Genomic DNA, 26,507 nt, shown 5'->3' with positions numbered 1-26,507 from the left:
CGACAATTGGTTTCGTTGATAAATGTTGATGATGATTAAAATTCTAAATATATATATATATATATATATCAAGTAATAAAGTGAAAATATGAGATTATTTCCACGAAGACCAACTTCTAAGCTAAGTATTAACTATTCGCTTTTAACTAATCCAAATCAATAAAAATGGTTATTATTAAAATTAAATTGAGCAAATAATAGAAGGTTAACTAAGTTAATGACAATGAAAACTTTGGAATTTACTCAATCATATTAACAACATCTAATTTAACTATTCAAATATCTCTCATTTAATTCTTAAATTTATGTAATTACCAACTCATGATTCAATGATATTAACTAAACTCTTTCAATATCTTGATAAGTTATTTCATATTCTCCACTAGTTATATTCCTATGCTAGACACATGGGTTAATTCACTAAGCAAAAATTTATTAGGTTGATTAAGGCTTTAGGTATATTTGTATCATAGCTGCAAATTGACTCATTCCTCTATGCTACTGGAATTAATTCAATATAATACAATTGTAAGTTTCTCTTCCATGACAAGTTAATACTATCCAATTAATATAATTTGGTGGCCAAACAAGCAGATAAAACAAACACATAATTGAATAAATAATTAAACATAAATAAATTTAATTAAAGAGAAAAACAATCGATTAATTGAGATTATGATGTATCATCATTCCAAAAAAATAAAGTTAAATTCATCATGAATTCAAAAAAAAACTCACAAATCCATCAATAAAAAAAAATAAAAAAAGTAAAGGAAAGAACATAGAGAGAAAATAGATGAAAAATTTGCGCGGAACTCTCCAAATCTCCTTTTCTTCTTGATTCCACAAACTTAAAAAGTTTTTCTTGGTATGAAAGAATTTCCTTTGTGCCTTCAATTGAATTATGTTTCTTTCTTTTCTTCTAAAAGTTTTTAATCACAAAATCCTTGAATTTTGGGTTTTTATTGTTGCACTCCATCGAGCAATTAAGTTCAGTGGAGCAGATTATTTGCTGCCAAATTTTCTTCACCAACAAGCTTGCTCCATCACTATTTTGGTCTGATGAAGCGGAAGACTTTATTTTTTCACCATTTTCTTGATCTATGTTATAATTTATTTTTCGGAAAAAAGGGAATTACAGTTAAGTCTAAATTAATTCTAAAAATATGGAAAATAAACAAAATATGAATGAAGCATAATTAATCCAAAAATTATAAAATCTACTAAAAACCAACCAAAAAGTTAGAATTACACTTAAAATGTTGTGAAAACTAGACTAAAATAACTTTAAATGTAGGAGTTATCAATTGCCTGACTAAATTGACTATTGATCAGTATTGACCAATGATGACCGGACATGGATTGACGTTGACTAGCAATGATCGAAAGTTGACCGATGTTGACTAACCATTTACCGACATTGAATTCCAGCAACCAGAACACAACTCAAAGTTGATTTACATTTTTTATTTTAATTTTTGAAGTTTTAGAATTCTTTTATAAATTACATGTATTTTTAGTTTTAGTTTTTAGTTTTTAGTTGAATTCAAGTGGTGTTGGATTTAGATGTAAAGAACCAACTTGAGAAGATGATAGATAATGATGATAGGTATTTTAGTTTTATTAGTAATTAGCTACATTCAAAAATCATAAAATCATAATATTATATATATATATATATTGAAAATCTTATCATAACTTTTAAAAAAATTGAAATTGTATGAACCACAATGTTATTAGGTTATGGGATGAATCATGCAGGAGAAGATGATGTGGAACAAGGCTACTCCATTAAGCTGCTCTTAAAACTGGTCCTTCTTGCTTTTTCTTGATTCCATCTCCATAATACTTCATACTAATTCTGGTGTTGCATTATTTCAGGTTACTTGGACTAAAAGTCGACTTTACCTACTCAAATTTCAATCAGCCAAATCAAATTTGTAATCGGTTTGAGCCTGGTCTTGTCCCAACAACTTGACTAGTTTACCAGGGCCTTCCATATCACATGGACTCATCAAAATAGTCTCAAATTCAACCATTTTTGATAAATTTTATATGGTATAGGTGGCACAATTTTAAAATATCACGTCATCAAATTTTAATAAAATATAAGTGTAACAAAAAAAATAAATTTAATTTTTAAGTTCAGGTACTAAATTAAAATAGGCAAAAAAAAAAAAAAGAGTAAAAATACTGTTGAGAGGAGGTTAGACCTCTTCTGAAAGTCTTTGAATTGCGTCCGCTTTTGAGCCAACAGACCCCTTAATAGGAGATATTGTATTCGTTTCAAGATTTTGTCCTCAACTTCCATAAAAAACCACTGTATGATTCAGTTGAGGGAAAGGAGGCAAGAGATGTTATAGTTGTGCACATTATTAATTATAGAGAATGCACCTGAATCAGCAACAGCAACAGCAACAGGTTTTGTTTCAGTTCCTGAATCTACACCATGCGTTTATGAGATGAATCCTTTGACAAATTACAAGCCCGCGATTGCAAGAGGTTATCAGGGATATAAAGAAGTGAGTGACAGCAAGTGTTTGGAAAGGATAGAGAAGAAGATGAGCGATTGAAAAAATAGAAATAGAAGACTCTGCAAGCTGCAGAACCTGCTGTTCGCTTTAGTGCGTTATAAAGCTCATTTAATTTCCGATGTAAACAAAACTAATATTATTAATAGTAATAATATCTCTGCAAATTACAATTGTTTTCTCTTTTTCTCTGTTTAATTTGATTACTCATTCATGCAAATCGTATTAAACTGTTAAGAAGGGTTTCAATAGTTATTCCAAAGTCTTCTGTTTCTAATTTAACTGATTGTGTTGCACTGGCAAATGGCCAAGAAAAACGCCAAGTTTGATTTGGCAATATAATACACTATCCTGATCAGCAATTCACCAGAATTCACGCATGCATTTCACCAAATTAATGAAAACCAACACGAAATAAATTCGATGGAATTACCGAACCAATTGGCACGGATAGGAACATTATTATGAAGTCAAAAGCTCGAAAGCAAAACTCTAGAAGCTGTCCATGATAGCGGAATGTTTAAAAGTAGTTGCTTTTATAGAAATTCTTGAGGAAATCAGACGTGCCTTCATCCTTGGTGTCCAAATCCTGTGCAAGCCCTTGACGACCCAGCACATACTGCCCGATAATGTGGTGCCGTTGCTTTGCATGTTCAACGATGTTGTTCAGCTCTTCCATACCCTTAAACAGCAGCAAATCAATTACCTGCAGCCAAACATTTTGCAATGTAAAGAATCTTTCTAGTAATTCCAATACCCATACAACTCATCCATAAACAGAAGATATAAAAACTATACACCAATTTATCAAAATGCCATGGAATTATCATCAGGAACAAGGCAGCTCTGCCAAACAATTACAGGTTACCAACAAGAAGGCAGTAAAAGAGAATGCATAAGGTATTGTAAAGTATTTCTGGGAAATAAATCAAATATCCACCAATGCCGCTCTTCTACATTCAACTTTAATGTCACCATCTCCTATGAGTTAGATGCAGTTCCTAAAGTGTGATGAAAACTATTAACTCTATGTGTTAGGTAGCTAATGAGATATTGACAAATTCATTTTCAGGGTAAAACATCACTCAGAACTGCTGCCCACTAGATTATTGAAACTAAAACATTTATTGAAGACTTCTACTTGAGAAATACAACCAATAGCGTGCATGGAATCCATCAATTCAGTTTTCTTGAAGTATCCATGTCCGATACCATGTTCTAACGCATATCCAAACAAGGGTATAGAATATGACCTTCCAAGGATCCTTAAAATATATGGAGGGAAAAAAAAAACAGAATAAAAAGTAGAACTCTTATAGCATCAAATATGTCATCAGTTTCTCTAGAGAAAACCTGCAATACCAGTTATACACTAGAAGCAGGTTTGATTGATCAATTTCCATAGAAACCACCCCAAAATAAGCTTTAAACCTCATTCTCAATGTGAAAAACAATTTTATTTGCAGCACAAATTATACATGATTAATACAAATGGTTCATTTTGATATGCAAAATAATCCTCATTCACCATCAACAGCCACTGTATCATCTGGCTAGAGTACAAGAATTATTCAAGATGAAAAAACAAGAGGGTTAAACCTTAGCTTTCTCCATGCCATTCAAAGGACTTCAAACTCAAAACAGCTTATCGAAAGATTACATCAATGGACATTCAAAACAAGTTTAAACTGTTCCATTTACGACTTCGTAGCAACATACGGAACAAGCCAGAGTAATTGGCACACAAAGCACTAGAAAGTAAAAAAGACAATACTAGAACAATTGTTCACGAAGCTATTGAAATCCCAGTTTAATCCAAACATTTCATTTCAGAAAAACTCATCAGCATTCTCCAAATTAATCTTCGAAAATATACCATCAATAAAGCTCTTCTTAAATCTCATTTCCAGTCCCCTTCTTGATCAGAGGAGAGCACAATGAAGGCAACTCATGAAATAAATCTGATTCAACAGCATAATTTAGCATTCCCGTTAAATATAAAGACATCGAAATCGAAACTACTTCCCCAAAACAATAAAAAAATAAAAATATCCAACCATTTCCATCACAATCCTACATCAACTAAGCTTAGTTTAAACTCAGATTTCAATAGGATAATCACCATTCCTTGAATAATCTTATTTTTCATTTTTTTAATTTCTCTTAATTCAAATTAGCTATAAATTTTATTTATTTCCAGAAATTAAGTGCAAGCAATACAATATTTTCCTAACCCTAGGAAAGATGCAATTTCCCAAAAGTTTAACAAATCAAAAAATAAATTAAATAAAAAGGATCTAAAACGGAGAGATTGGGGAACGGACCTTAGGGTTAGTAACATGAGAGTTCTTACGGATCTGGGAGGAGATGGAAGAACGGAGCTCGGATTTGGTGACGACGTCGTCTAGGTTATAGATATCCATAATAGTGGGGATTGACCGACAAGCTTGTCTGAAGAAATCGAAGACCCGGCTCTTTGCTTCTTCCAAACTCGCTGAGTTGGGCGGTACTTTCACACTCCTCAATGTGAATGCCATTTTGGGTAATCTGAGTTCGAACTCGACTCGACTCGTTCAGTGACTCTTGAGTCAGGAGGTGAGAGGGATAATGTGGGAGGAAATGAACTTAGTACACCTATTATCAATGTGAAGACTCCAGAAGCCCAAACGCTGTCGTTTTACTGCAGTAGATCAGCCATAGATAATAGATGGACTGAGTTTTTGAGCCGGGCTTTAGTTAAGATTTTCAGTCTCAACTGTAAACCCGGTTTAAACCCAACTTAAACTCATTCTTTTTATTACATAAATAATCATTTATAAATACATCTAATTTAGTTTAAAATATATTTTGTAAAAACTAAAATATCTGTATAAAAGATTGCATTAGCTCAATATATAATTCAATTCGTTAAATACCTTTTTTTTTGGAATAAATATTAATAATGCCAAAAATTGTACTAAGATTTTTAAATTGAAAAAGTGAAAAAAATAAATTTAAAATTTTTTAGTATAAAAACTAAATATCAAGTACAAAATATTTTGAGATAAAATCAATTGTGCAATATTCATAATCAAAGATTTGATATCAATTTTAATGTTTAAATATTAAATTCATATAAATTTAATTAAATATAGTTGATATAAATCAAAGAAATCAAATATTCAAATCTCATTAAATTCTGTATAAAGTCAAATAGATGGATCTTAGAGTAAATAAGTTCTAAAATTTTTATTAAATCTTAACTTGTCAATACAGAAGAATGTGAGTTCGGATGTGCTAAAGTGCATTATACTCTTATTTATAGATTGGGGAAGGACTAGTCATTGCCTCAAAAAGAGCAGATACAATCGGAACCTATAATAAGATTGTTAAAAAAAAACTAAAAGTTTTACAGCAATTTCGTTTATGGGTAGTCTTCCTCAGCAAATGTGTAAAATGAATTACTAGTTTTACATTTCCCCACACTCAGCTATAATGCATGGTAATTTCGGCCGGTTGTTTGGTCCTGTAGCCACATTCTCGATCTTCCGAACAACGAGAAGACAATCTCCAAGTACCCTCTGCGCAATCACGGACGACATAATTCTTCGTCATTTCTATGAATATTATTCGACTTTCAAAAATTGGGGAAATCCAAAATCCGGATGTACTCTGCACTAAAAGGTTAGAGAACATACCCCGAATACAACATGCTTATTATCAAGCCACTCACATTTCGCGCACGTGATAAAAAACTGCAGTCAATAAAGACCAAAATCAATATACGCGATAGTTCATAACAGTAGACAACCATACTGACAGTCCTCGAAGAGTTTGTGACAACAATACTTCCATCAAATCCCAATTCACCTGACTGGAAACTTGCAGACGGATACATGTCTCTAAGCATAGATATGGTACAAATAGAAAATTCTATTATCTCGCCTTTAATATGAGACACTTGATCATTACTCATACCGTGTGCATTAATGGAAATCGGCATTTCTTTTTAAATGCACCAGATAGCAGATGTGTGTGTATGCAAGCAAGAAATAGAAATTGAGTAGGTTACCTGACAACCATTGGTATTTGGACCACTGTTTGCCTGCAACATAAAAGGTAAAACAATATACAACTTTAGTAGAATTTCACTGAAGGTTTCCATATCCTAGTACCTTTACTGGTCAACGGTATATTTCTTTCTCCCTCCATTGTGAGACTTCGTCTCCCAGACTCGGGTGTCAATGTAAGATACAAGTATGTTCAGTTTTTTTAAAAGTTTTTCCAAGTATTTGCATAGTCATGTCCAAATATGTGCCAAACACGGGTATTTCAAGAAAAAACAAAGAGTTGAAGAAACGACTGTGTGAATGTTTCACATATATGTGTGTATGGCTACTCAAACATTATATAAAAAAACAGCATACCATTGATAGAAGCCCAGGACCAGTGTGCTTGGCAATGAAATTTTCATCTTCAAACTTATGGCCATATATGGAAGTACATCCACTACCATCACCCTGCAAGGCAAGATTTTAATGTAACGATTATATAACATTGGAGCAAATTGATCTCAATAGTTTTATGTTATCGACAACTATTTTTAAACAGCTGTTCATCATTTTACACTTAAAAAATCAAAATACTGGTCGAAGCTATTAAAATATCAGTACTTTGGCAACCACCGCCCTCCATTTTAGGGGCAAAAACTATCCTTCATAGGAATATTGGCTCAGACATTTAAGCTAAGGACATTCCATGAAGAACATAAGAACAGCAAGACCAATACTTCAAACATCTACTCGAAATCGATATACTGAAACAAATGAAAAATGCATAGTCTATAAGAAACTCGAGAAGCTGATTGTGGGTACTCAATGACTAACATGACTGAGCAGATTAGCTAAGATTATAAATGCAAAATGAAAGCTCTAATAATAATAATAATAAATTACCAACCTTAAGAAAATCTCCAGCTTGAATCATAAAATCTTTAATAACCCTATGAAATTGGCAACCCTTGTAACCAACAGGCAGCCCTGCTTTCCTGGTATCGATCCAATTAATAAAAATGGGTAAGTATGAATTAATCACGCAGATACAGATAATTAAGTTTTGGTGGGGAAAAAAAACCTGTATTCGCCGGTGCATAGCTGTCTGCAAATGGGGAAAATTTCAAGGTTCAAACAGAAAATTCTAAAAGTATAAAATTATCGTAGAAAATGAGGGGTGAAGAAGTAGAAATACCTGAAATTTTCGGCAGTTTTAGGAGCAATATCAGCGAAGAGTTCCATTTTGATACGGCCGGCGGGGATGGAACCGATGGTTATATCGAAAAAGACGATTGGATTTTTGGGATTCGGAGGCCTAACGTGCCACTCCACACCTCCACCGCTGCTTCCTCCTCCAGACGCCATGGCCGCCGTGCGCGACTCTGCTTCTTCCTCTCACAACTTGGGTACTACTCTGGTAGCAGTCTTTTTCGTCATCGAGGAATCTTGTTTTAATTTACCGGTTTTCAACAGTGATTATTTTTAAATTTCTCAAATAGACCTTTAATATTTTATTATTTTAGTTGTACATACCTAGCCAACCGTGCCCGTGGTCACTTTGCTCGGTATCCCGCCGGTCAATCCTCGCTAGCACATAATTTTTACTCGGCACATGGAAAATCTTCTATATACCTCACCAAGACAGATGTGGATCCTTTCAATTGCATGGATGGCATTAGGGGGCTAAATAAGAAAATTTCAAAATCAACTGGAATGGAGGTTTTGAATAATTTGAAAATGTAAATTAAAAATTATTTAAAATAGTAAAAATAATACAATTTTATTTAATAATACTTTTAGAAAATATCAAATAAAATTCAGTGGTTATTTTTTAAAAATATTTATAAAAAGTATTTAAAATTTTGTCAAATAATATTTAAAAGTAATAAATAAAACTTATTTTATCAAAATAAATTTAAAAGTTATGATAAACGATTTAGAAAAATCCAAAAGAAAACTCTATTAAACTGAAACAATATAACCCTTTCATGGCAGTTACAACTTCATCAAGTTCAATCGCAGCATGATGACCATATACATCAATCCCATCATCACATTTTAAGTAGAAATTGTCGTAGGTTAGATATATGTAATTTTGGATTATTTAAATTTAAATATGTAAATTATGTGAGTATTATTATTTAAATTAGAATTTAATTTGGATATTCAAATCTGTTAAAATTTAACTTTAATATTTTCAACCATATGTCAAATATCTAAATCAACAAAAATCTGAATCCACAAATAATATAAAATAAAAATAATGTTAAATGAATTTTATTCATAATTAGCAATAAATAAATCCAAATTGAAAATGTAGTTAAATAAAATTTCAAACAAATTAAACATAATAACTTCACAACAATTTAAATATACCTAATGACTTAAACATAAGATTTACGAACAAATTAAAATTTTCATAACAATTTGTAAAAAATCCAAAGTTTAACATTTTAATCATATAACAAATATCTAATTTGAAAAATATTAATATGAATCCGAAAAATAAAATAATATAAAATCAAATAAAAATTAATTTTTTAAAAAATTCATAATTAACAATAATCTGTCTTAATTATATAATGCTAATTGTATATAGTATAATCTACTATAAAATTAGTTACATGTTTATGATTTAAGCTTACATATGGTTAATATAAAATGCATATTATAATAACCTAATGCTATGAATATTTTATTATTAAGATAAGTTTTGATGAATTTTAAATTCTATTTCATTTATACTTTTTATGTCTATAAATATAGACTTTGGAGAAACACTGTAAATTATTCTCATTGATCAATAAAATATCTTTTTTATTTTATACATAAATGTATATATGAATACATACATAATGCTAATTGTATATATATTATAATCTATCATAAAATTAATTACATGCATATCATTAATAAAAAAATACACATTATAATATCATAATTATATACATTCTTGTATAATGTATATAAAAAATGGCGTCACATTATTTATTTTAAATTTATAAAATCACATCTTTATGTTCCTCTTCCTATTGGCCTTTTTACTGTTTTCGTGGTGATTTTTCTGGTAGACAAGTTGTGCTAAGTGCTACAGAGGAAAGCATGTCAAAAAATAAAATTTGTTTTGCGTTCTCCAATAGCAGTGGTGGTGACAATAGTCCATTTTGTTTTATCTGAAAGGGCTGGTAATATTAATAATTTTAGTTCTGAGCGTTTTTCTTAATTTTAATTTCGAGTATTTTTTTTAAAAAATTTAGAAGAGATTGAATGAATCTAACATCTATGGTGCATTTTTAATAATTTTTTTGTACTACCAATTTCTCATTCTCACAATAGAAATATTATTTCTTTCAAAATAATAATAAAAATTAATAATTATTCACAGTCTACTAGAAAAATGTGGAAAACTCCTAGTATATTCCCTTCAAAATAATATTCATAGTGTTTCGGGAAAAGTATAAAACGTGTTGCATTTTTCCACATGATGTGGAAGCTTCAGAGTAACTTAATTCATAATGACTTCAAATTATTACAATCAAACATCAAAAGTTCCTTAATTTCAATTATCAAAACCATGGCTTCTTTTCTACATATTCTTTTCTACATAAATGTGAGAACTAAATTTTGCCCGGGCTACCTAATTCTAGCCCAAATACTCAATTACAACCCATACACATATAAAAGTAAAAATAATAATAAATCTAAATAAAACAAAAACCCTAGCCCATAAAACTTTTTCAGCAAAGAGAAACTGTTTCCCTTCAGCCATCATGTGCCCATGTTCTCCACCCACGGCCATCAACGCACTCACAAACCACGTTAACCATACCTACGACGTGAGCAAAGAGGCAAAGAAACCGTTGTAAAAATGGCTATAAAAAGCCACGATTATTCATTTGTTTTTTTACGATTTTTTGGAATACAAAATACACAAAAAGAGAGTAAAGAGCAGCCAAGAAACACTTCAAAGGTGGTTATTCATCATTTTCCTTTTTTTTTCTGTTCTTTTACCTTTTTCCTATTTTCATTCAAATCCATAAAATACCAAATATATGGGAAACAGGAAAACTCCCCGGAGGTACGACGCGCTCGCACCACTGGAAGGCCATGCTCTGATCATCGCAATCGGCCTCGGCGACGGTTGAACGATTGGTTATTAGCCTTTCGGCTGGCAACAAGGGGAGAAGGGGAAAGTTTTTAAGTTCTAGGGTTTTTCTTTAAAAAACAAAGTTAAAGTGTTTTTTTTAAGCAAAGAAAAAAGATTTTAAAACAGGTTTTAAATTTTAGTAATAAAATAAAATAGCATTGGGGGAAGGAACAGAATATGTTTTGACTTGGTCTATGCACATATTCTCTTTAAATGGTTAATTTGCGCATTTGGTCCCTCCCCTCTTGCGCTGACTTGTAATTAAAACCTGTTTATACTTTCCTTGTTTTTTAAATTGTCCCGGGAACTTGCGCGTCTACTCACTTCAGTCCGCGCTGAAATGAATTGTTTTGGGGCATGGTTTATTAGTTTTTTCCGTCCTTGCGAATTTGCGCGCGCTACATTTGGGTCCTAGTTTATTTTATTTATTAATTGTCCCTTTTAATTTGATTTTATTTCAATTGAGTTTTTTCCATGTATAATACATTATTTCTTAAATTTATTTGGCACTACAACTTTTAAAAATTTATTTTAATATACTTTTTAGGTTACCTAAATAATTTTCTACTTTGTTTTTATTTGTTTAAATTATAAAAATATTATTGTAAAATTCTATTTTATGTGGTGTTGTTTTAAAATTCTTGTATAAATTTAGTTAAAATACCTTTATATATTACTATTATACATATATATAATTTTTGATAAAATTAGCTCTATTCTATGTACATTATTGTTTTCATATTATAATTTCGATAAAATTAGCTCTATTCTATGTACACTATTGTTTTCATATTATTTTATGTAAATATTTTCTTTTAAATTTATTATATATATGTATATATTTTTTCTTTTAAATTTATTTATGTATAATTTGGTTTTCTCTTAGGGATCTTATTTTAAATTATATTTTTATATTTTAAATACTTTAGTATCTTTGTGTATGCATTATTTATATTTTTTTCCATTTTCATATATGTATCATTAGTCAAATCAATTTGTTTTACTTGTTATTATGTTATATATTATTTATTTCGCATTTCTTCCTGCATATTATATATATATATATTAATAATTGTTTATATATTATCGTTTTTGTGTACATATAAGTTATGTCGAATTTTAACATGTGTTATTCCGTTGTATATTTTTCATATGGGTTTTTGAATTGTTTTGCGATGGTTTCTAGTTTTCATAGGGTCTTGTGTATTATGAGTTTTTTTCCCTCCATATTTTATTGTTTTATACATATAATTATGTTTTTATTTCTTATTGTTGCATCATGACTATAATTCCCATATTCACTTATCCTTTATTTCAAACAAATCAAGCAAGTATATTTTGACTCGGTTTTTGTAATTGCTTATTTTTTCGCAAATTAAGGCAATGTTTCGTGTTTTGAAATTTGAGGAATCGTGCCCTAACGTGTTGCGTTTCGATTCATCGTTGGACTAAATAACCGAATACCCTTTTAAAAATTTTTCGTCGCGTGTTTTGGAAATCATGAGGTGGTTTCAATTTTTGGAGGCTTAAAATATCGTGTCCTAACATGCTGGATGTGGTATTCTATTCCTTTGGAACGAGTGAATTTTAAAATCCAACTTGAGTTGTTTCGCATGTTTTGGAAATCATGAGATGATCTCAGTTTTTGAAGGCTTAAAAATATCGTGTCCTAACATGCTGGATGTGACACCCCTAATTTGATCCTAGTCGGAAAGTGGTTTCGGGACCACAAAACCGAGTTACAAAAATAATTAATTGTTATATTCTATGCTTATTATTTGTGAATAAGTATGTGTGAAAATTTCAAGCTTCGATTTAGTCGATTGCATGTGAATTCAGTTAGTAGGACTTGTGTGACACTTTTGAAATGTGATAGGCTAATCTATAAGGACCTAATAGTGCATGTAATCAAAAGGGAGGACTTGCATGTCAAATTTCCCCCCCTAATTGATAGTGGCCGGCCATGACAAAGGATTATGGGCAAAACATGTCATAGACATGTTATGTTGGTGCAGCATGGGAGGAAAAAAATAAATTAATGAGTATGGGTAATAAAGAAATGGAAAAGAAAAAAAAAGAGAGAATGTGTGAGTGTTACCCCCCCCCCCCCCATTTTTGCCGTGAGTTGAAGAAAAAAAAGAAAAAAAAGATTGTTGTTCATCCTTTTTCATTTCTTTGAGCCAAAAATTTTAAGGAAGAAGGAAGGAGATCTTGCTTCATGCTTGGTTTGGAAGAGGATTAGGAGGAGTTCGGCCAAGGTGGTTCTTGAGATTAAGGTATGTTCAATGTTGCTTTTGGAGGTTTACACATCCTTTGGAGGGTTAGCCTACTTCTATTTATCTCATGGACGAAATTGGAGTTGTTGGAGAGTTAGGATTCGGCTAAGAGGCTTCAAAATTTTAGTTGATGCCTTGATACTACTAGCATGTTAGCTATATGGATGTGTTAAGTTACTTGAAATGTTAGATAAATTTGAACTCCCTACCAAATTCTTTAGGCAACCCATGTTAGAAATTTCGGTATTGAGATGTCTAGATCTTTCGACCATTGTAGCTATGGAGGAATAAAGTTTTTGTTTCTTGTTAAATTGGATGAATCTTGTTGTATGAGTGCTTGAACAAACTATGATTACATGGATGCATAGATTCAAAGTGGGAAGAAATGGGCTATTATATTTGATGCTAATGCCGAATATGAAGATGATGAACTTGAATAAATAATATTTAGCTAGCATGATAAGTTATGAAATATTAAGTGGATGATATAATTGATTGATGAAGTGGCTAATAGGGATTTCTAATGAAATTTTGCCAAGGCCGAATGTATCATGAAGTAAATAAAAAAATGCTAAATGTGCATTATGTGCTTATATGTGTATTCGGCCAGGGAAGTTTGACATGAAACTTTGATAGATTTGAGAGATGAATGAACGAATGAGCTAGAGGTTATGTATGGATGAATTTTATGCACATGTGTGTGTGTGGCATTAGTAGCTAATGGCATTCGGCATTGTTTAATTAAAATTAGAAATGAATGCTTGAAAGTTAAATAGGTCGCTCTAATAACCAAATATGCTAAAAACTAATATATGGACAAATGATACGAATGAATTGGTTTTTGAAATGTATATGGTTGCCGTATGTATGTGTTTGATTGAGAAGTAAATTTGTTTGATTTAGCTCAAGAGCCTAGAGGATCGAAGTTGGATAAGGGAAGGGAAAAAGTGATCGAATAGCCGCCGAAATCGTTCGACCACATCCGAGGTAAGTTTTAAGCGATTAATCGTTGAGTAAATTCAATCATAATAGGACATAATGAGTTGATTTAATAAGATATGATGTGGCCATGATATGTCTTAAACCCAAATGGTAAGTTCATAAGTGGTCGGACTTGGAAATTTAAGAGCAAATTGAAATAATTTGCTTGGACAGCAGCAGTAATGTGAATTTAGAAAATCACTATAAATTGTTGGTGTGGAATTATAGGCTGAATAAAATATGTAATCAAAGCTTAGTTGGTCTAGTTTCTTATAAAAGAGACCGTGGAAGCAAAGAAATTTCCTATAAAGAGATATTTAAAGTTGTGCGGGACAGTGTCGGAATGACTCCGAAATCCCCTGTTCTGTTTTTGGAAAATCATTATAATTTGTAAAAAAATGGTTATAAGATAAGATTTATATGCTTAGACTCCTTAATGAGTCTAGTTTCAAATGGAATCAAATAGAACACATTATGAATTCTGTACAATGAAAAATTTGATTGGTAGTGAAGAGTGGTCAGATTAGTCAAACAGAGAAACAGGGGAAACTTTAAGAAAAATCTGGTATTGATTGGCCAAACCAAAAATTCTGAAAATTTTATGGGTGGAAGATATATGAGTCTATATTCAGGGAAAATTAACGGAAATTTATTTTGAGTTTTGTAGCTCCAGTTATAAATAATTTAGTGACTATTGCTCAGGAAAACAGCTTGTGGTGAATATGTGGTAAAGCCGAGCGGCTAATGTGAAATATATGTGTGATACGAATATGTGGTAAAGCCGAGCGGCTAATGTGAAATATATGTGTGATACGAATATGTGTGGTAAAGCCGAATGGCTAATGTGAAATATTTGTGTGATATGTATATGTGGTAAAGCCGAATGGCTAATCTGAAATATGTGTGTGATATGTATATGTGGTAAAGCCGAATGGCTAATGTGAAATATGTGTGTGATATGTATGTGTGGTAAAGCCGAATGGCTAATGTGAAATATATGTGTGATATGTATGTGTGGTAAAGCCGAATGGCTAATGTGAAATATGTGTGGTAAAGCCGAATGGCTAATGTGAAATATATGTGTGATATGTATGTGTGGTAAAGCCGAATGGCTAATGTGAAATATATGTGTGATATGTATATGTGGTAAAGCCGAATGGCTAATGTGAATGTTGTAACATGTGATTAAATGTACATGAAATTTGGAAATATATTCCGGGTAAGACCCGATGACTACGTGTGGAGATTTTGTCCGGGTAAGACCCGATGACTACGTGTGGAGATTTTGTCCGGGGAAGACCCGATAACTTCGTGTGGAGATTTCGTCTGAGCTACAGGTCTCGCCGATAATCCGAGTAGAGGTTAAAGCTATAAGACTTCGTTATAAGAATTGCTTATAAATATATATTCAATGCGAAAGGTTAAACAGGTATGTACACCAAGTTTATATGTGAGCTTGATTTGAACTAAATCATAAGGTAGTTATGTGATGCATACGAGAGCAATCCATGAGACTATTCCTATGAGTATGTGACATCGGATCAGTGTGAGAGGTTATGTGAAATCATACAATATATCTATGTCACATGAGCTCACTTTTATGTGAAAGTTTATCGCCTCATCAGATATGATGAGATGTGCATATTCGGAAAAGGGATGGTATGCCCGAAGGAAGAGTGAAATAAAAATATGAACAACTATGTTACAATTTGATTGTTATCTGTTGACACTGCTTAAAACTTACTAAGCATTGAAATGCTTACTCCGTTTACTTTGTTTTCTCTGTTTTATAGATCTCATTTGGAAGCTACAGGCTCGGGGATCGTCAGCAACTAGTCACACTATCACTATCCACCGTTTTAGGTCTTGCTATGTTTTGGAATATCTTATGGCATGTATAGAATAGACTAGTAGTGAAAGGATATTTTGGTTAATGTATAGGACTACCCTTTTGTTGTAGGTCATGTACCTTTCGGTTTTGTGTAAATTTGGATAGCCATGCGAAAATGGCATAAGTATACTTTGATCATAGCATTATAATCGTTTTGTATGTCGTCCGACGAGAGGTATGGAAATGTTGGTAACGGTTAGTCATGGGAATGGTTATTCATGATCACTTTTGGTATATGTATGACAAACTCTAGTTGATCCATGGAGGATCATGAAATAGGTAAAGTTTACCTTAAAAATAGATGCTGGCAGCAGCAGTGATGTGGATGTGAAAAATCTCTAAAAATAGTAGGAATGGAATTAAATAGCGAATAAATTATGTAATCGAACCATGATGAATCTATTTTCATAGGAAAGTGACGAAACGTTCATATGAACATTAGATTATGAGATGTTAAAGTTTTCGTGAGACAGGGCCAGAACGGTTTTTGGATCCCCTGTTCTGACTTTGGAAATTCATTATAAGTTAACCAGAGACGTTTAGAAGTCATGCCATATATGTATAGATTCCTTTTTGAGTCTAGTTTCTATAGAAACAAACGGCATCAGTATTGAAGCCCTGTACAGGGAGATATCCAAATCGTAATGCATGAAGGTCAGTGTAGTCGCACCCTGTAACAGGGGAGGCCTTAACTAATAAACTGTACTAATTGGCCCAACCAAAAATTCTAGAAAAAAATCTGTAGATGGATATATGAGTCTAGTTTCGGGGAAAAATTACGAATCTAATTTTCGAGTTGTGGAACTCAAGTAATGATTTTTAAGGTGACAGTGACGCAGTTAGCCAGTCGTCTGGAAAATTTTTAATTGGACTGTGAGAGTGAATGGTTTAAGCCGTTAACCCCTCGTGTCCGACTCCGGCAGCGGTCTCGGGTACGGGGTGTTACACTGGATGTGGTATTTTATTCCTTTGGAATGAGTGAATCTTAAAATCCAACTTGAGTTGTCTCGCGTGTTTTGGAAATCATGAGGTGATCTCTATTTTTTGGAGGCTTAAAATATCGTGTCCTTCCTCGTATGTAACCGACTCCCGAACTCGTTTATTGATTTTTCGTAGGCCAAAATCCATATTTTAATAAAATGATTTATTAGGTGATTCGATCACACCTAAACCAAAAAAGATTGGTGGCGACTCCATACATCGTTTTAAAAAGTTGATTCCCATTTTTTTCAAAATAAAAATGGTTTCGACAATAAAAAACAAAGATGGCTTCTTTCTTAATACCATTCAAACTCATATTTTTCCATGTAACAACCAAATTGATTAATGTTGAGAGTTTGCGATCAAAATGGAAGTGGGAATACAGACACCACTCCACTCTCGTCATGTTTTCATTTTCAATGTTTCAACCTATGTTTTCATATAGAGTAATTCAATCTAGATATTCATTTTTAAAAAATCTAAAAGAATAATGCCGGAAGTGTCACCAATCTAAGCCTTGCAGAGTATGATTTGAGATTGAGAGGTACACTTCACCATCTCAACCTCTACTTCATTTCCTTGCCTAACTTGGTTAGGCTTCACCATCGAAACAACTGGCCCATTCCTTCGCATATTGGAAACCTTTCCAAACTCATCTTCCTTGACCTCTCATACAATTACTTCTCAGGACATATTGTTAGAGTTGTATGACCCAAATTCTAAGAGATTGCTTGCAAGTCAAGTTAAACAAAATATATTTTCTTTCTAGAAGATTTAGTATTTATTAGTATAATATATTTAGCATTTATTAGTATAATATATTTGACATTGATTAGAATTAGGATTTTTCAACCTATAAATAGATGTGGTTGAAACTCTTCTTGTGAAATCATTCGAATTCGAATTTTCTTCTCCTTTACCCGTGGTTTTTTTCTCGAAAAGGTTTCCACGTAAAATCTGTGTGTTCTTTATTTTTATTTCTCTTCTCTTTGAGATGCATTGTCATTACCGACGTTTTATTTTTACAAATTGGTATTAAGAGCTTTCGGGTTGTTCATCTCAATCTCGATAATAGCGTCTTTGAAGTATGAAATTCTGCTATTAGATCGCAACACCAGATTCGTGTTGTGGCAGATAAAGATACAGGCAGTTCTTGCACAGATGGACTTAGAGGAAGCCCTGCTAGGGGTAGATAAGATGCCTTCGACATTGACGGAGGAAGAAAAGAAACGTAAAGATCGAAATGCGTTAACACAGTTACATCTGCATTTGTCTAACGAAATTTTACAAGATGTGATGAAGGAGAAGACCGCCGCTGGATTATGGAAGAGGCTGGAACAAATATGTATGTCAAAAAATCTAACCGGCAAGCTGCATATGAAGCAACGTCTTTATGTTCATCGTTTGGAGGAAGATGCGTCTGTGCACGAACACTTAACAATGTTTAAAGAAATTCTCTCAAACTTGGAGGCCATAGAGGTTGAGTATGATAAGAAAGATCTAGGGTTGATTCTACTTTGTTCGTTGCCCTCGTCTTATTCAACCTTTAGAGACACGATTTTATATAGCCGCGAGTCTCTCACAATTGATGAGGTTTATGATTCTTTAACTTTGTATGATAAGATGAAGCATCTTGTGGTTAAAATCGACTCTCAGGGAGAGGGTCTCATTGCTCGTAGGAGACAAGATCGGAATGCTGATGATAATCATGGAAGGACACAAGAATGAAATCCTCGTGGTAAATCTAAAGGTAGATCAAAGTCTTCAAACAGAGGTAAAACTTGTAACTTCTGCAAGAAGAAAGGGCACATTAAATCTGAGTGCTATAAGCTACAGAACAAGATTAAAAGGGAGGCTGCGAGTCAAAAGAGAAAATAACCAGAAAATTCCAGTGAAGCTGATGTTGTAGAAGACTACAGCGGTGGTGAACTTCTAGTCGCTTTTGTCAACAATTCTAAAGTAAGCAAGGAGTGGATCCTTGATTCGGGCTGCACCTTCCACATGAGTTCCAATCGGGATTGGTTTACAACTTATGAAATAGTGTTCAAAGGTGTTGTTTTGATGGGAAATAATGTTTCATGTAAAATCACAGGTGTTGGAACAATTAAAGTTAAGATGTTTGATAGAATTGTCAAAACACTCAGTGACGTACGACATGTTCCAAAATTAAAGAGAAATTTAATTTCATTGAGTACTCTTGATTCAAAAGGGTACAAATACACAGCTGAAAGTGGGGTTTTGAAGATTTCCAAAGGTTCCCTCATTGTGATGAAAGGGCAGAGAAAGACTGCCAAGTTATATGTTTTGCAAGGTTCTACTGTTACTGGTGGTGCAGCTGTCGCTTCCTCTTCCTTGTCAAATGATGATATTACTAAAATTTGGCATATGCGTCTAGGGTATATGAGTGAGAATGGCATGGCAGAATTGAGCAAAAGAGGACTTCTTGATGGGTAAGGAATTTACAAACTAAAGTTCTGTGAGCACTGCATTTTTGGGAAGCAAAAGAGAGTTCGATTCACCAGAGAAATCCATAACACGAAGGGAATATTGGAGTATATTCATTCTGATCTGTGAGGGCCATCAAGAGTGCCTTTGAGAGATGGAGATAATTATATGCTAACTTTTATTGATGATTTTTCCAGAAAAGTTTAGGCGTTCTTCCTGAAGCAGAAAAGTGATGTGTTTTCCGTATTTAAGTCTTGAAAAACTATAATTGAAAGATAAATGAGAAAACAAATAAAATACCTCCGCACAGACAATGGCTTAGAGTTCTGTTATGATGAGTTTAATAAACTGTGCAAGTCAAAAGGGATCGTGAGACACTTGACAATTCATCATACTCCACAGCAAAATGGCGTTGCAGAACAAATGAACAAAACGATCATGAAGAAGGTTCAATGTATGTTGTCAATGCCAACTTATCAAAGTTGTTTTGGGCTGAAGCAGCCTCTACTGTATATTTTTTAATCAATCAATCTCCATCCGTTGCCATTGAGAAAAAGACTCCACAAGAGGTATAGTCTGGTAATCCTATTGACTATTCTGATTTAAAGATCTTTGGGTGTCCTGCGTATGTTCATGTTGATAATGGAGAATTGGAACCGAGATCCATTAAATGTGGTTTTCTTGGTTATTAAGCTGGTGTAAAAAGGTATAAGTTATGATGTCCTAAAAATAGAAAAGTTGTGATTAACAGAGATGTTTTTAATGAAACTGCTATACTACCTAACTTATCTCTTAAAGACTCTTCCAATAAAGAAAATCAAAAGCAGGTGGAGCATCAGATTAATCCAGAATCTACAATAGAGTCGACTCCTTAAGCCAGTACAAAAATTCAGAATAGAGTTGCTTCTTCATTACAATACTCTATCGCTAAAAACAGAACTAGAAGAGAAATTAAACCTCCAAAGAAGTACACCGAAGCTAGTCTAGTTGCTTATACTTTAAATGTGGCTGAAGATATAAATGCAAACTAAGAGCCATCTAATTATTTTGAGGCAGTTAACTGTGAAGACTCAGAAAAGTGGATGTTTGCTATGCAAGAGGAGATGAAATTACTCCACAAAAATAGAAAATGGGATCATGTGAAACTTCCTAAAGGTAAAATTGTTGTTCATTGTAAATGGGTGTTTAAAAAGAAAGAAAGGACTCTAGGAGTTGAAGAACTCAGATATAAAGCAAGGCTTGTTGCAAAGGGTTACAGTCAAATTCCAGGAGTGGACTTCACAGATATGTTCTCCCCAGTTGTGAAGCATAGTTTGATTTGAATTTTGCTTGGTATTGTGGCCATGCATAATTTAGAGTTTGAGCAGTTAGATGTAAAAACTGTATTTCTGTATGGAGAACTTGAGGAAGATATTTACATGCAACAACTAGAGGGTTTTACAGTCTTAGAAAAAGAGGACTATGTTTGCTTGCTGAAAAAGTCCCTGTACGGTTTGAAATAGTCACCAAGACAGTGGTACAAGAGGTTTGATTCCTTTATAACTTCTCATGATTTCAAAAGAAGTAGCTTTGATAGTTGTGTTTACTTTAAGAAAAAAAGTGATGGTTCTTTTGTGTATCTACTCCTTTATGTTGATGACATGTTGATAGCAGCGAAAGATAAATGAGAGATAAGAAAGGTCAAAACCCAATTAAGCGAAGAATTTGAGATGAAAGATTTGGGACCAGTAAAAAAGATACTTGGTATGGAGATTCTAAGAGATAGAAAAGTAAGTAAATTGTACCTAAGTCAAAAGGGGTACATTGAGAAAGTTCTTTGCAGGTTCAATATGCAGAATACTAAGCCTGTTAGTACTCCTTTAGCAGCCCATTTCGGACTTTTATTGACTTTGTCTCCATAATCAGATGATGAGATTGAGTACATGCCACATGTTTCATACTCTAGTGCAGTAGGATCTCTCATGTATGCTATGGTTTGTTCACGTTCAGATTTATCATATGCAGTTAATGCAGTTAGCAGATACATGGCAAATCACGGTAAAGAACATTGCAAAGTAGTTCAATGGATTTTAATATGCTTATGAGGTACTACTGATGTTTGCTTACAGTTTGGAAGAACTAGAGATAGAGTCATTAGGTATGTTGATGCTAATTTTGCTAGGGACCTTGATAGAAGAAGATCTCTTACAGGTTATGTCTTTACAATCGAAGGTTGTGCAATCAGTTGGAAAGCCACTTTGCAAACTGCAGTCACTTTGTCTACCAATGAAGCTGAGTACATGGCGATTACTGAGGCTTGTAAAGAAGCTATTTGGTTGAAGGGACTCTTTAGTGAACTCAAAGGAGACCTTCAAATCAGTACAGTATTTTATGACAGTCAAAGTTCCATTTTTCTTACAAAAGATCAAATGTTTCATGAGAGAACAAAACACATTGATGTTTGATATCATTTTGTTTGTGATTTATTGCTCGTGGTGATATTGTTGTGAGCAAAATTAGTACTCATGAAAATCTTGCAGATATGATGACTAAGTCACTTCCTATAACCAAGTTTGAGTGTTGCTTAAACTTAGTTGGTGTTCATTGTTGAAGTCAAACCCTTAAGGGGTTTTGTAGAAGAGGTGGAGAACTTGTTCGTTGAGAGTTCGCGATGAAGAACTTGTTCGTTGAGAATTAGTTTCAAGGTGGAGATTGTTAGAGTTGTGTAACCCAAATTCTAAGAGATTGCTTGCAAGTCAAGTTAAACAAAATATATTTTCTTTCTAGAAGATTTAGTAATTATTAGTATAATATATTTAGCATTTATTAGCATAATATATTTGACATTGATTAGAATTAGGTTTTTTCAACCTATAAATAGATGTGGTTGAAACTCCTATTGTGAAATCATTCGAATTCGACATAGTGAATTTTTTCTCCTCTGCCTGTGGCTTTTTTTCCCAAAAGGGTTTCCACGTAAAATTTGTGTATTCTTTATTTTTATTTCTCTTTTCTTTGCGATACATTGTCATTACCGATGTTCTATCTTTACACATACCCCATATGAAATTTGCTTGTTGAGAAGTCTTCAATCGATCTCCTTACTAAGAAATAAGATTAGTGGTCCTATTCCACAAGAAATAGGAAATCTAAGTACAATTTCTATTATCTATTTCTACGGTAACTATCTAAGTGGTCCAATCTCTACCTCTATAAGAAGATTGCATAATTTATACAGCCTTGACCTTAATAGCAACTGACTCAATAGTTTTATACCTAAACAAGTTGGAACGTTGAGGTCACTTATATGTTGGACTTGTCAGGAAACAGCTTAACTGGTCCTACACCGACATCTATAGGAAACTTAAGTAACTTGGTGCTTCTTTTTTTTGTATGAAAATAATCTTTCTAGTTCTATTCCCAATGAAATTGGAGGGCTTAAATCACTTTTCACAATCCAGTTCTCGAAAAATAATCTCAGTGGCATCATCCCTCCTTCCATAGGAAACTTGACCAAGTTATTTAGTGTCATGCTTGATCCAAATGCCATTTCTGGTTCAATACCTCGAGAGATAAAATAATGCTTAAAAATGTTACTGTACCTAATGGTGTGTTTGTTTTACGCAAAATGATTTATGAAAAATATTTTCTACATTTTTTTTTTGTGTTTGTTTCACAGAAAACATTTTAGTCAACAGAAAATAAACCTTTTTTTTTTGGGTAAAATGACTTCCCCTCTTGAAAAGGGTAAGTCATTTTTTGAAAAAGAACTTCTCTATTAGTAGTTTTATTTTTATATAAAAGTTAACTTAAATCAAGCTTAATATTACTATATTGCTAATAAATTTTATTTTATTTTAAAATATATAAAATTATTAAAAATATTATAAGTCATTTTTCGAAATCATTTTCAATGAAATAAACGGAGATGTTTCACTGAAAATAATTTCTGAAAAATGACCTACTTTTTTTAGAAAAGCTAATATTTTCTAGTGTTTGGATGAATTTGTGTAAAATATTTTACATTGTTTGGATTTTCTCAAAATATTTCATAAAAGTTGTTTTCAATGAAACAAATATAGATTTGAGATTTTATTATCTTTCCATTGTTTAATTAAGTTTATTCCATGAAAATTATTTATATTTTAATTAATCATGTTTTAGTCTTAATTAACCTTAATTTACTCAATTAAGCTTAATTGTTAATTTTGTACATTAGGGAATATAAATTTTGTAGATATAGATTTATGTTTAATTAATTTGAAAGTGGTAAATATTTATTTTGAATATTATTTGGATGAATAAGTTGAAAAATGATTTAATTTGATAAAATTGAAGTAAGGATCAAATTATAAAATTTGTAAATTTTCAATTTCTAAGTGTTTGAGTAGTGAAATTTGAAACATTGATGTAGTAAATAAATTATATGATTATGAAATATGAAAATTTAGAAAGTTGAGCATAAAACAGTAAAGTTTGAAACTATAGGAGTTAAATTGTAAAGATTTCAAAACTTGAGTTTTAGGACTAATTTACATTATTTGAGAATTTACAATTTTGAAAAATAGAATATGAAAGTTTAACTGTTAAAAAATCAAGGACTAATTTTTGGAAATTTTGACAATTTTAGTTGTAAGGACTAAGTTATAAAATCTAAAAATTTTAGAAAAGGGAGTGTTTTGCAAAATTGTACAAAACAAGGTTTAGGACTGAACTGTAGAATAAGAAAATATGTTGTTGAGGAATTAAATTGTAGACTAGTAAAAATTTGGATTTCAAGGACTAAATCGTAAAAAAAATAAAATTAGAATATAAAGGAATGTTTTCCTCGACAGTGAAAGAGAGCTTCCCCTTTTTGTTTCTTAGATAGTGAAGACAGTGAACAGAGCCTTATCAGTTTGAAAAATATTTTAGGAAAGACAGTTTCCTTAAAAATAGCCTTGATTTTACCCTTTTTTTGGAGAATGATTTCCTTTGGTAAGTCATTTTCCACCAAACAAACACCGTAAAATATTTTACGAAAAATATTTTACATGTAAATAAACGGGTCACTTTAGATTTTAACACCTTTTAAGAAAAAAAACCAATGATGAATTATATTATGCCACATCAACATTTTTTTTGGTTATTCTTTTTCAGTTGACTTTTTAACCGCTTTTGTGGTGGTTTTTTAGTAGACAAATTCAGTTAGGTGTTCTTGATGAAAGCTTGTTTTGCTTTCTCTAAAAGTAATGTGGGTAACAATAGTATTGCTCTGTTTTATTTGAAAGGGTTGGTAGTATTAGGGGTGAGTATTCGATCGAGTCCAGTAAGTTGAGTTAACAAATCCTATTATTTATATTTAATGTTATGTTTACATGGACCGATTATTTAACTAGTAGACGAAGTACAATATTATTTAACTATATAAACAAATATAATGATTTTGACTTTTTAGCTTAATGAGTAAACATTTATCAAAACGACGTAGTTTTGCCTTTTAACTTAATGGTTTTGACTTTTAATTTTAGAAAAGGCAAACATTTATCAAAATGACGTAGTTTTGCCTTTTCTTATTCGGATTTTCAGATAACTCGAATTGTGTGATTCATATTCAAGTTAAACAAAAAAACTTAATTTTTTGATCTGATTAACTTGATTAACTCAAATAACTCGAACTATTTAATTCAAAATTTAAATTTTTATCGAGTTTTTCGAATCGAAATGGATTTTGCTCACCCGTAAGTAGTATTAATAGTTTTAGTTTCGAGTAGTTTCAGAGGAGATTAGACCAATCTAACATCTATTGCTTTAGTCTTGGACTTAATTTTGTGTATCACTAATGCTGAAGAGTCTTTTGTGTATGTATAAAATGATGATTCAAATTATTTTATGACTATTTTTTTGATGCATTTAGTATATTTCAAAAACATAAAAATATATTAAATTCAAACAAATTAAACACAATAATTTTCGAATAAAATAAAAATTTCATGACAATTTTCTAAAAAATCTGAATTTAACATTTTCAATCATATATTGGATATCTAATTTGCAAAAATATTAATATGGATCCATAAAGTAATATAAAATCAAACAAAATTAATTTTAAATAAAATTTATTAATAATTAACAATAATCTACCTTAATTATATAATGCTAATTGTATATAGTATAATCTATTATAAAGTTAGTTACATGTTTAGGATTTAAGCTTACATATCATTAATATAAAATTTATATTATAATAACATAATTGTTTATATGGATGCATATCATTAATAATCTACAATAATTATATAATGCCAATTATATCTATCATAAAATTAATTACACATTAAAGATTTGGATTACATATCATTAATAAAAAATGCACATTATAATATCACACGTATATGCATTCTTGCATAATTGTATATAAAAATAGCGTGCAATAAATTACGTGGAATCACATAATTTATTTTAAATATATAAATATATAATTACTATTCATTAAATATAAAATTTAATGATGACATCTTTTTGTTTTCCTTTTTCTATTGGCTTTTTAACTGCTTTTGTGGTGATTTTTCTGGCAAACAAGTTCCGCTAAGTATTACCGGTGGTTACAATAGTTCACTCCGTTTTTTCTAAAAGGGCCGATAGTATTAGTAATTTTAGTTTTGAGTGTTTTTCTTAATTGTTTCTTTTAATTTTCTCTTCAAGAAATTTTAGATAAGGTCTATTGATTTAGTGGTTGATTACGATGGGACATTTTTAATAGTTTTCTGATATTACCAATTGAACGGTGTGTATCTATCTCTCATTCACTAAACAGTTATGATTACCATAGAAAGTTTATTTCTTCCAAAAATAAAAATAAAACTTAATAATTATTCATAGTCTACTAGAAAAATCTGGAAAACATTACTAATAAACAGTCGTAGTATGTTCCCTTCAAAAGAATATTCCTAGCCTTTTTAGGAAAAGTATAAAACATGCTGTATTTTGGAACTTTGAAAGGGTCAAACGGGGCTGGTTTAAGCCAATTGAACACTTAATTGAAAGGGTAATAGGGCGTTAGGATTTTTTTTCCATATTTTATTTTTAAAATCATGTTATAACGTGATATGAAATAAATTATAAAGAAAGTAAATAATAAGAAAATAAAAGAGTAAAAGATAACAAGAAATGAAAAAAAAAAGTATTTTTATTAGGGGTATTTATAATACTTTTCTAAAGTTGTTATGGTACTCACGATTACCGACTCGCTACCCAGTTACCTGA

The 26,507-nt window shown here is 31.6% G+C and overlaps 2 protein-coding genes across 3 annotated transcripts; both read right to left on the bottom strand.

Moving 5' to 3' along the window:
• Window positions 1–2,893: 2,893 nt before the first annotated feature.
• LOC108480417 (NADH dehydrogenase [ubiquinone] 1 alpha subcomplex subunit 6) lies at window positions 2,894–5,199 on the bottom strand. Its single transcript, XM_017783410.2, has 2 exons — window positions 4,856–5,199; window positions 2,894–3,237 (listed from the first exon to the last, which is right to left on the bottom strand). The coding sequence occupies exons 1-2, from the start codon at window positions 5,066–5,068 to the stop codon at window positions 3,052–3,054; spliced, it is 399 nt and encodes a 132-aa protein (XP_017638899.1). The 5' UTR covers window positions 5,069–5,199; the 3' UTR covers window positions 2,894–3,051.
• Window positions 5,200–5,734: 535 nt separating this feature from the next.
• Window positions 5,735–8,228, bottom strand: LOC108481979 (peptidyl-prolyl cis-trans isomerase CYP22). Of its 2 annotated transcripts, XM_017785082.2 has the most exons (8): window positions 8,096–8,228; window positions 7,758–8,007; window positions 7,644–7,667; window positions 7,470–7,557; window positions 6,938–7,030; window positions 6,583–6,615; window positions 6,209–6,265; window positions 5,735–6,091 (listed from the first exon to the last, which is right to left on the bottom strand). In XM_017785082.2, the coding sequence occupies exons 2-8, from the start codon at window positions 7,925–7,927 to the stop codon at window positions 5,981–5,983; spliced, it is 576 nt and encodes a 191-aa protein (XP_017640571.1). In that variant the 5' UTR covers window positions 7,928–8,007; window positions 8,096–8,228; the 3' UTR covers window positions 5,735–5,980. The 2 variants fall into 2 exon arrangements, with proteins under 2 accessions (XP_017640571.1, XP_017640573.1); XM_017785084.2 differs by lacking the exon at window positions 8,096–8,228 and having other exon boundaries at window positions 5,944–6,127; window positions 7,758–8,072.
• Between the last annotated feature and the right edge of the window lie 18,279 nt (window positions 8,229–26,507).

This window comes from Gossypium arboreum, chromosome 10 (assembly GCF_025698485.1).
Source record: "Gossypium arboreum isolate Shixiya-1 chromosome 10, ASM2569848v2, whole genome shotgun sequence".
NCBI lineage: Eukaryota > Viridiplantae > Streptophyta > Magnoliopsida > Malvales > Malvaceae > Gossypium > Gossypium arboreum.
This window is presented reverse-complemented; position numbering and strand designations above follow the sequence as displayed.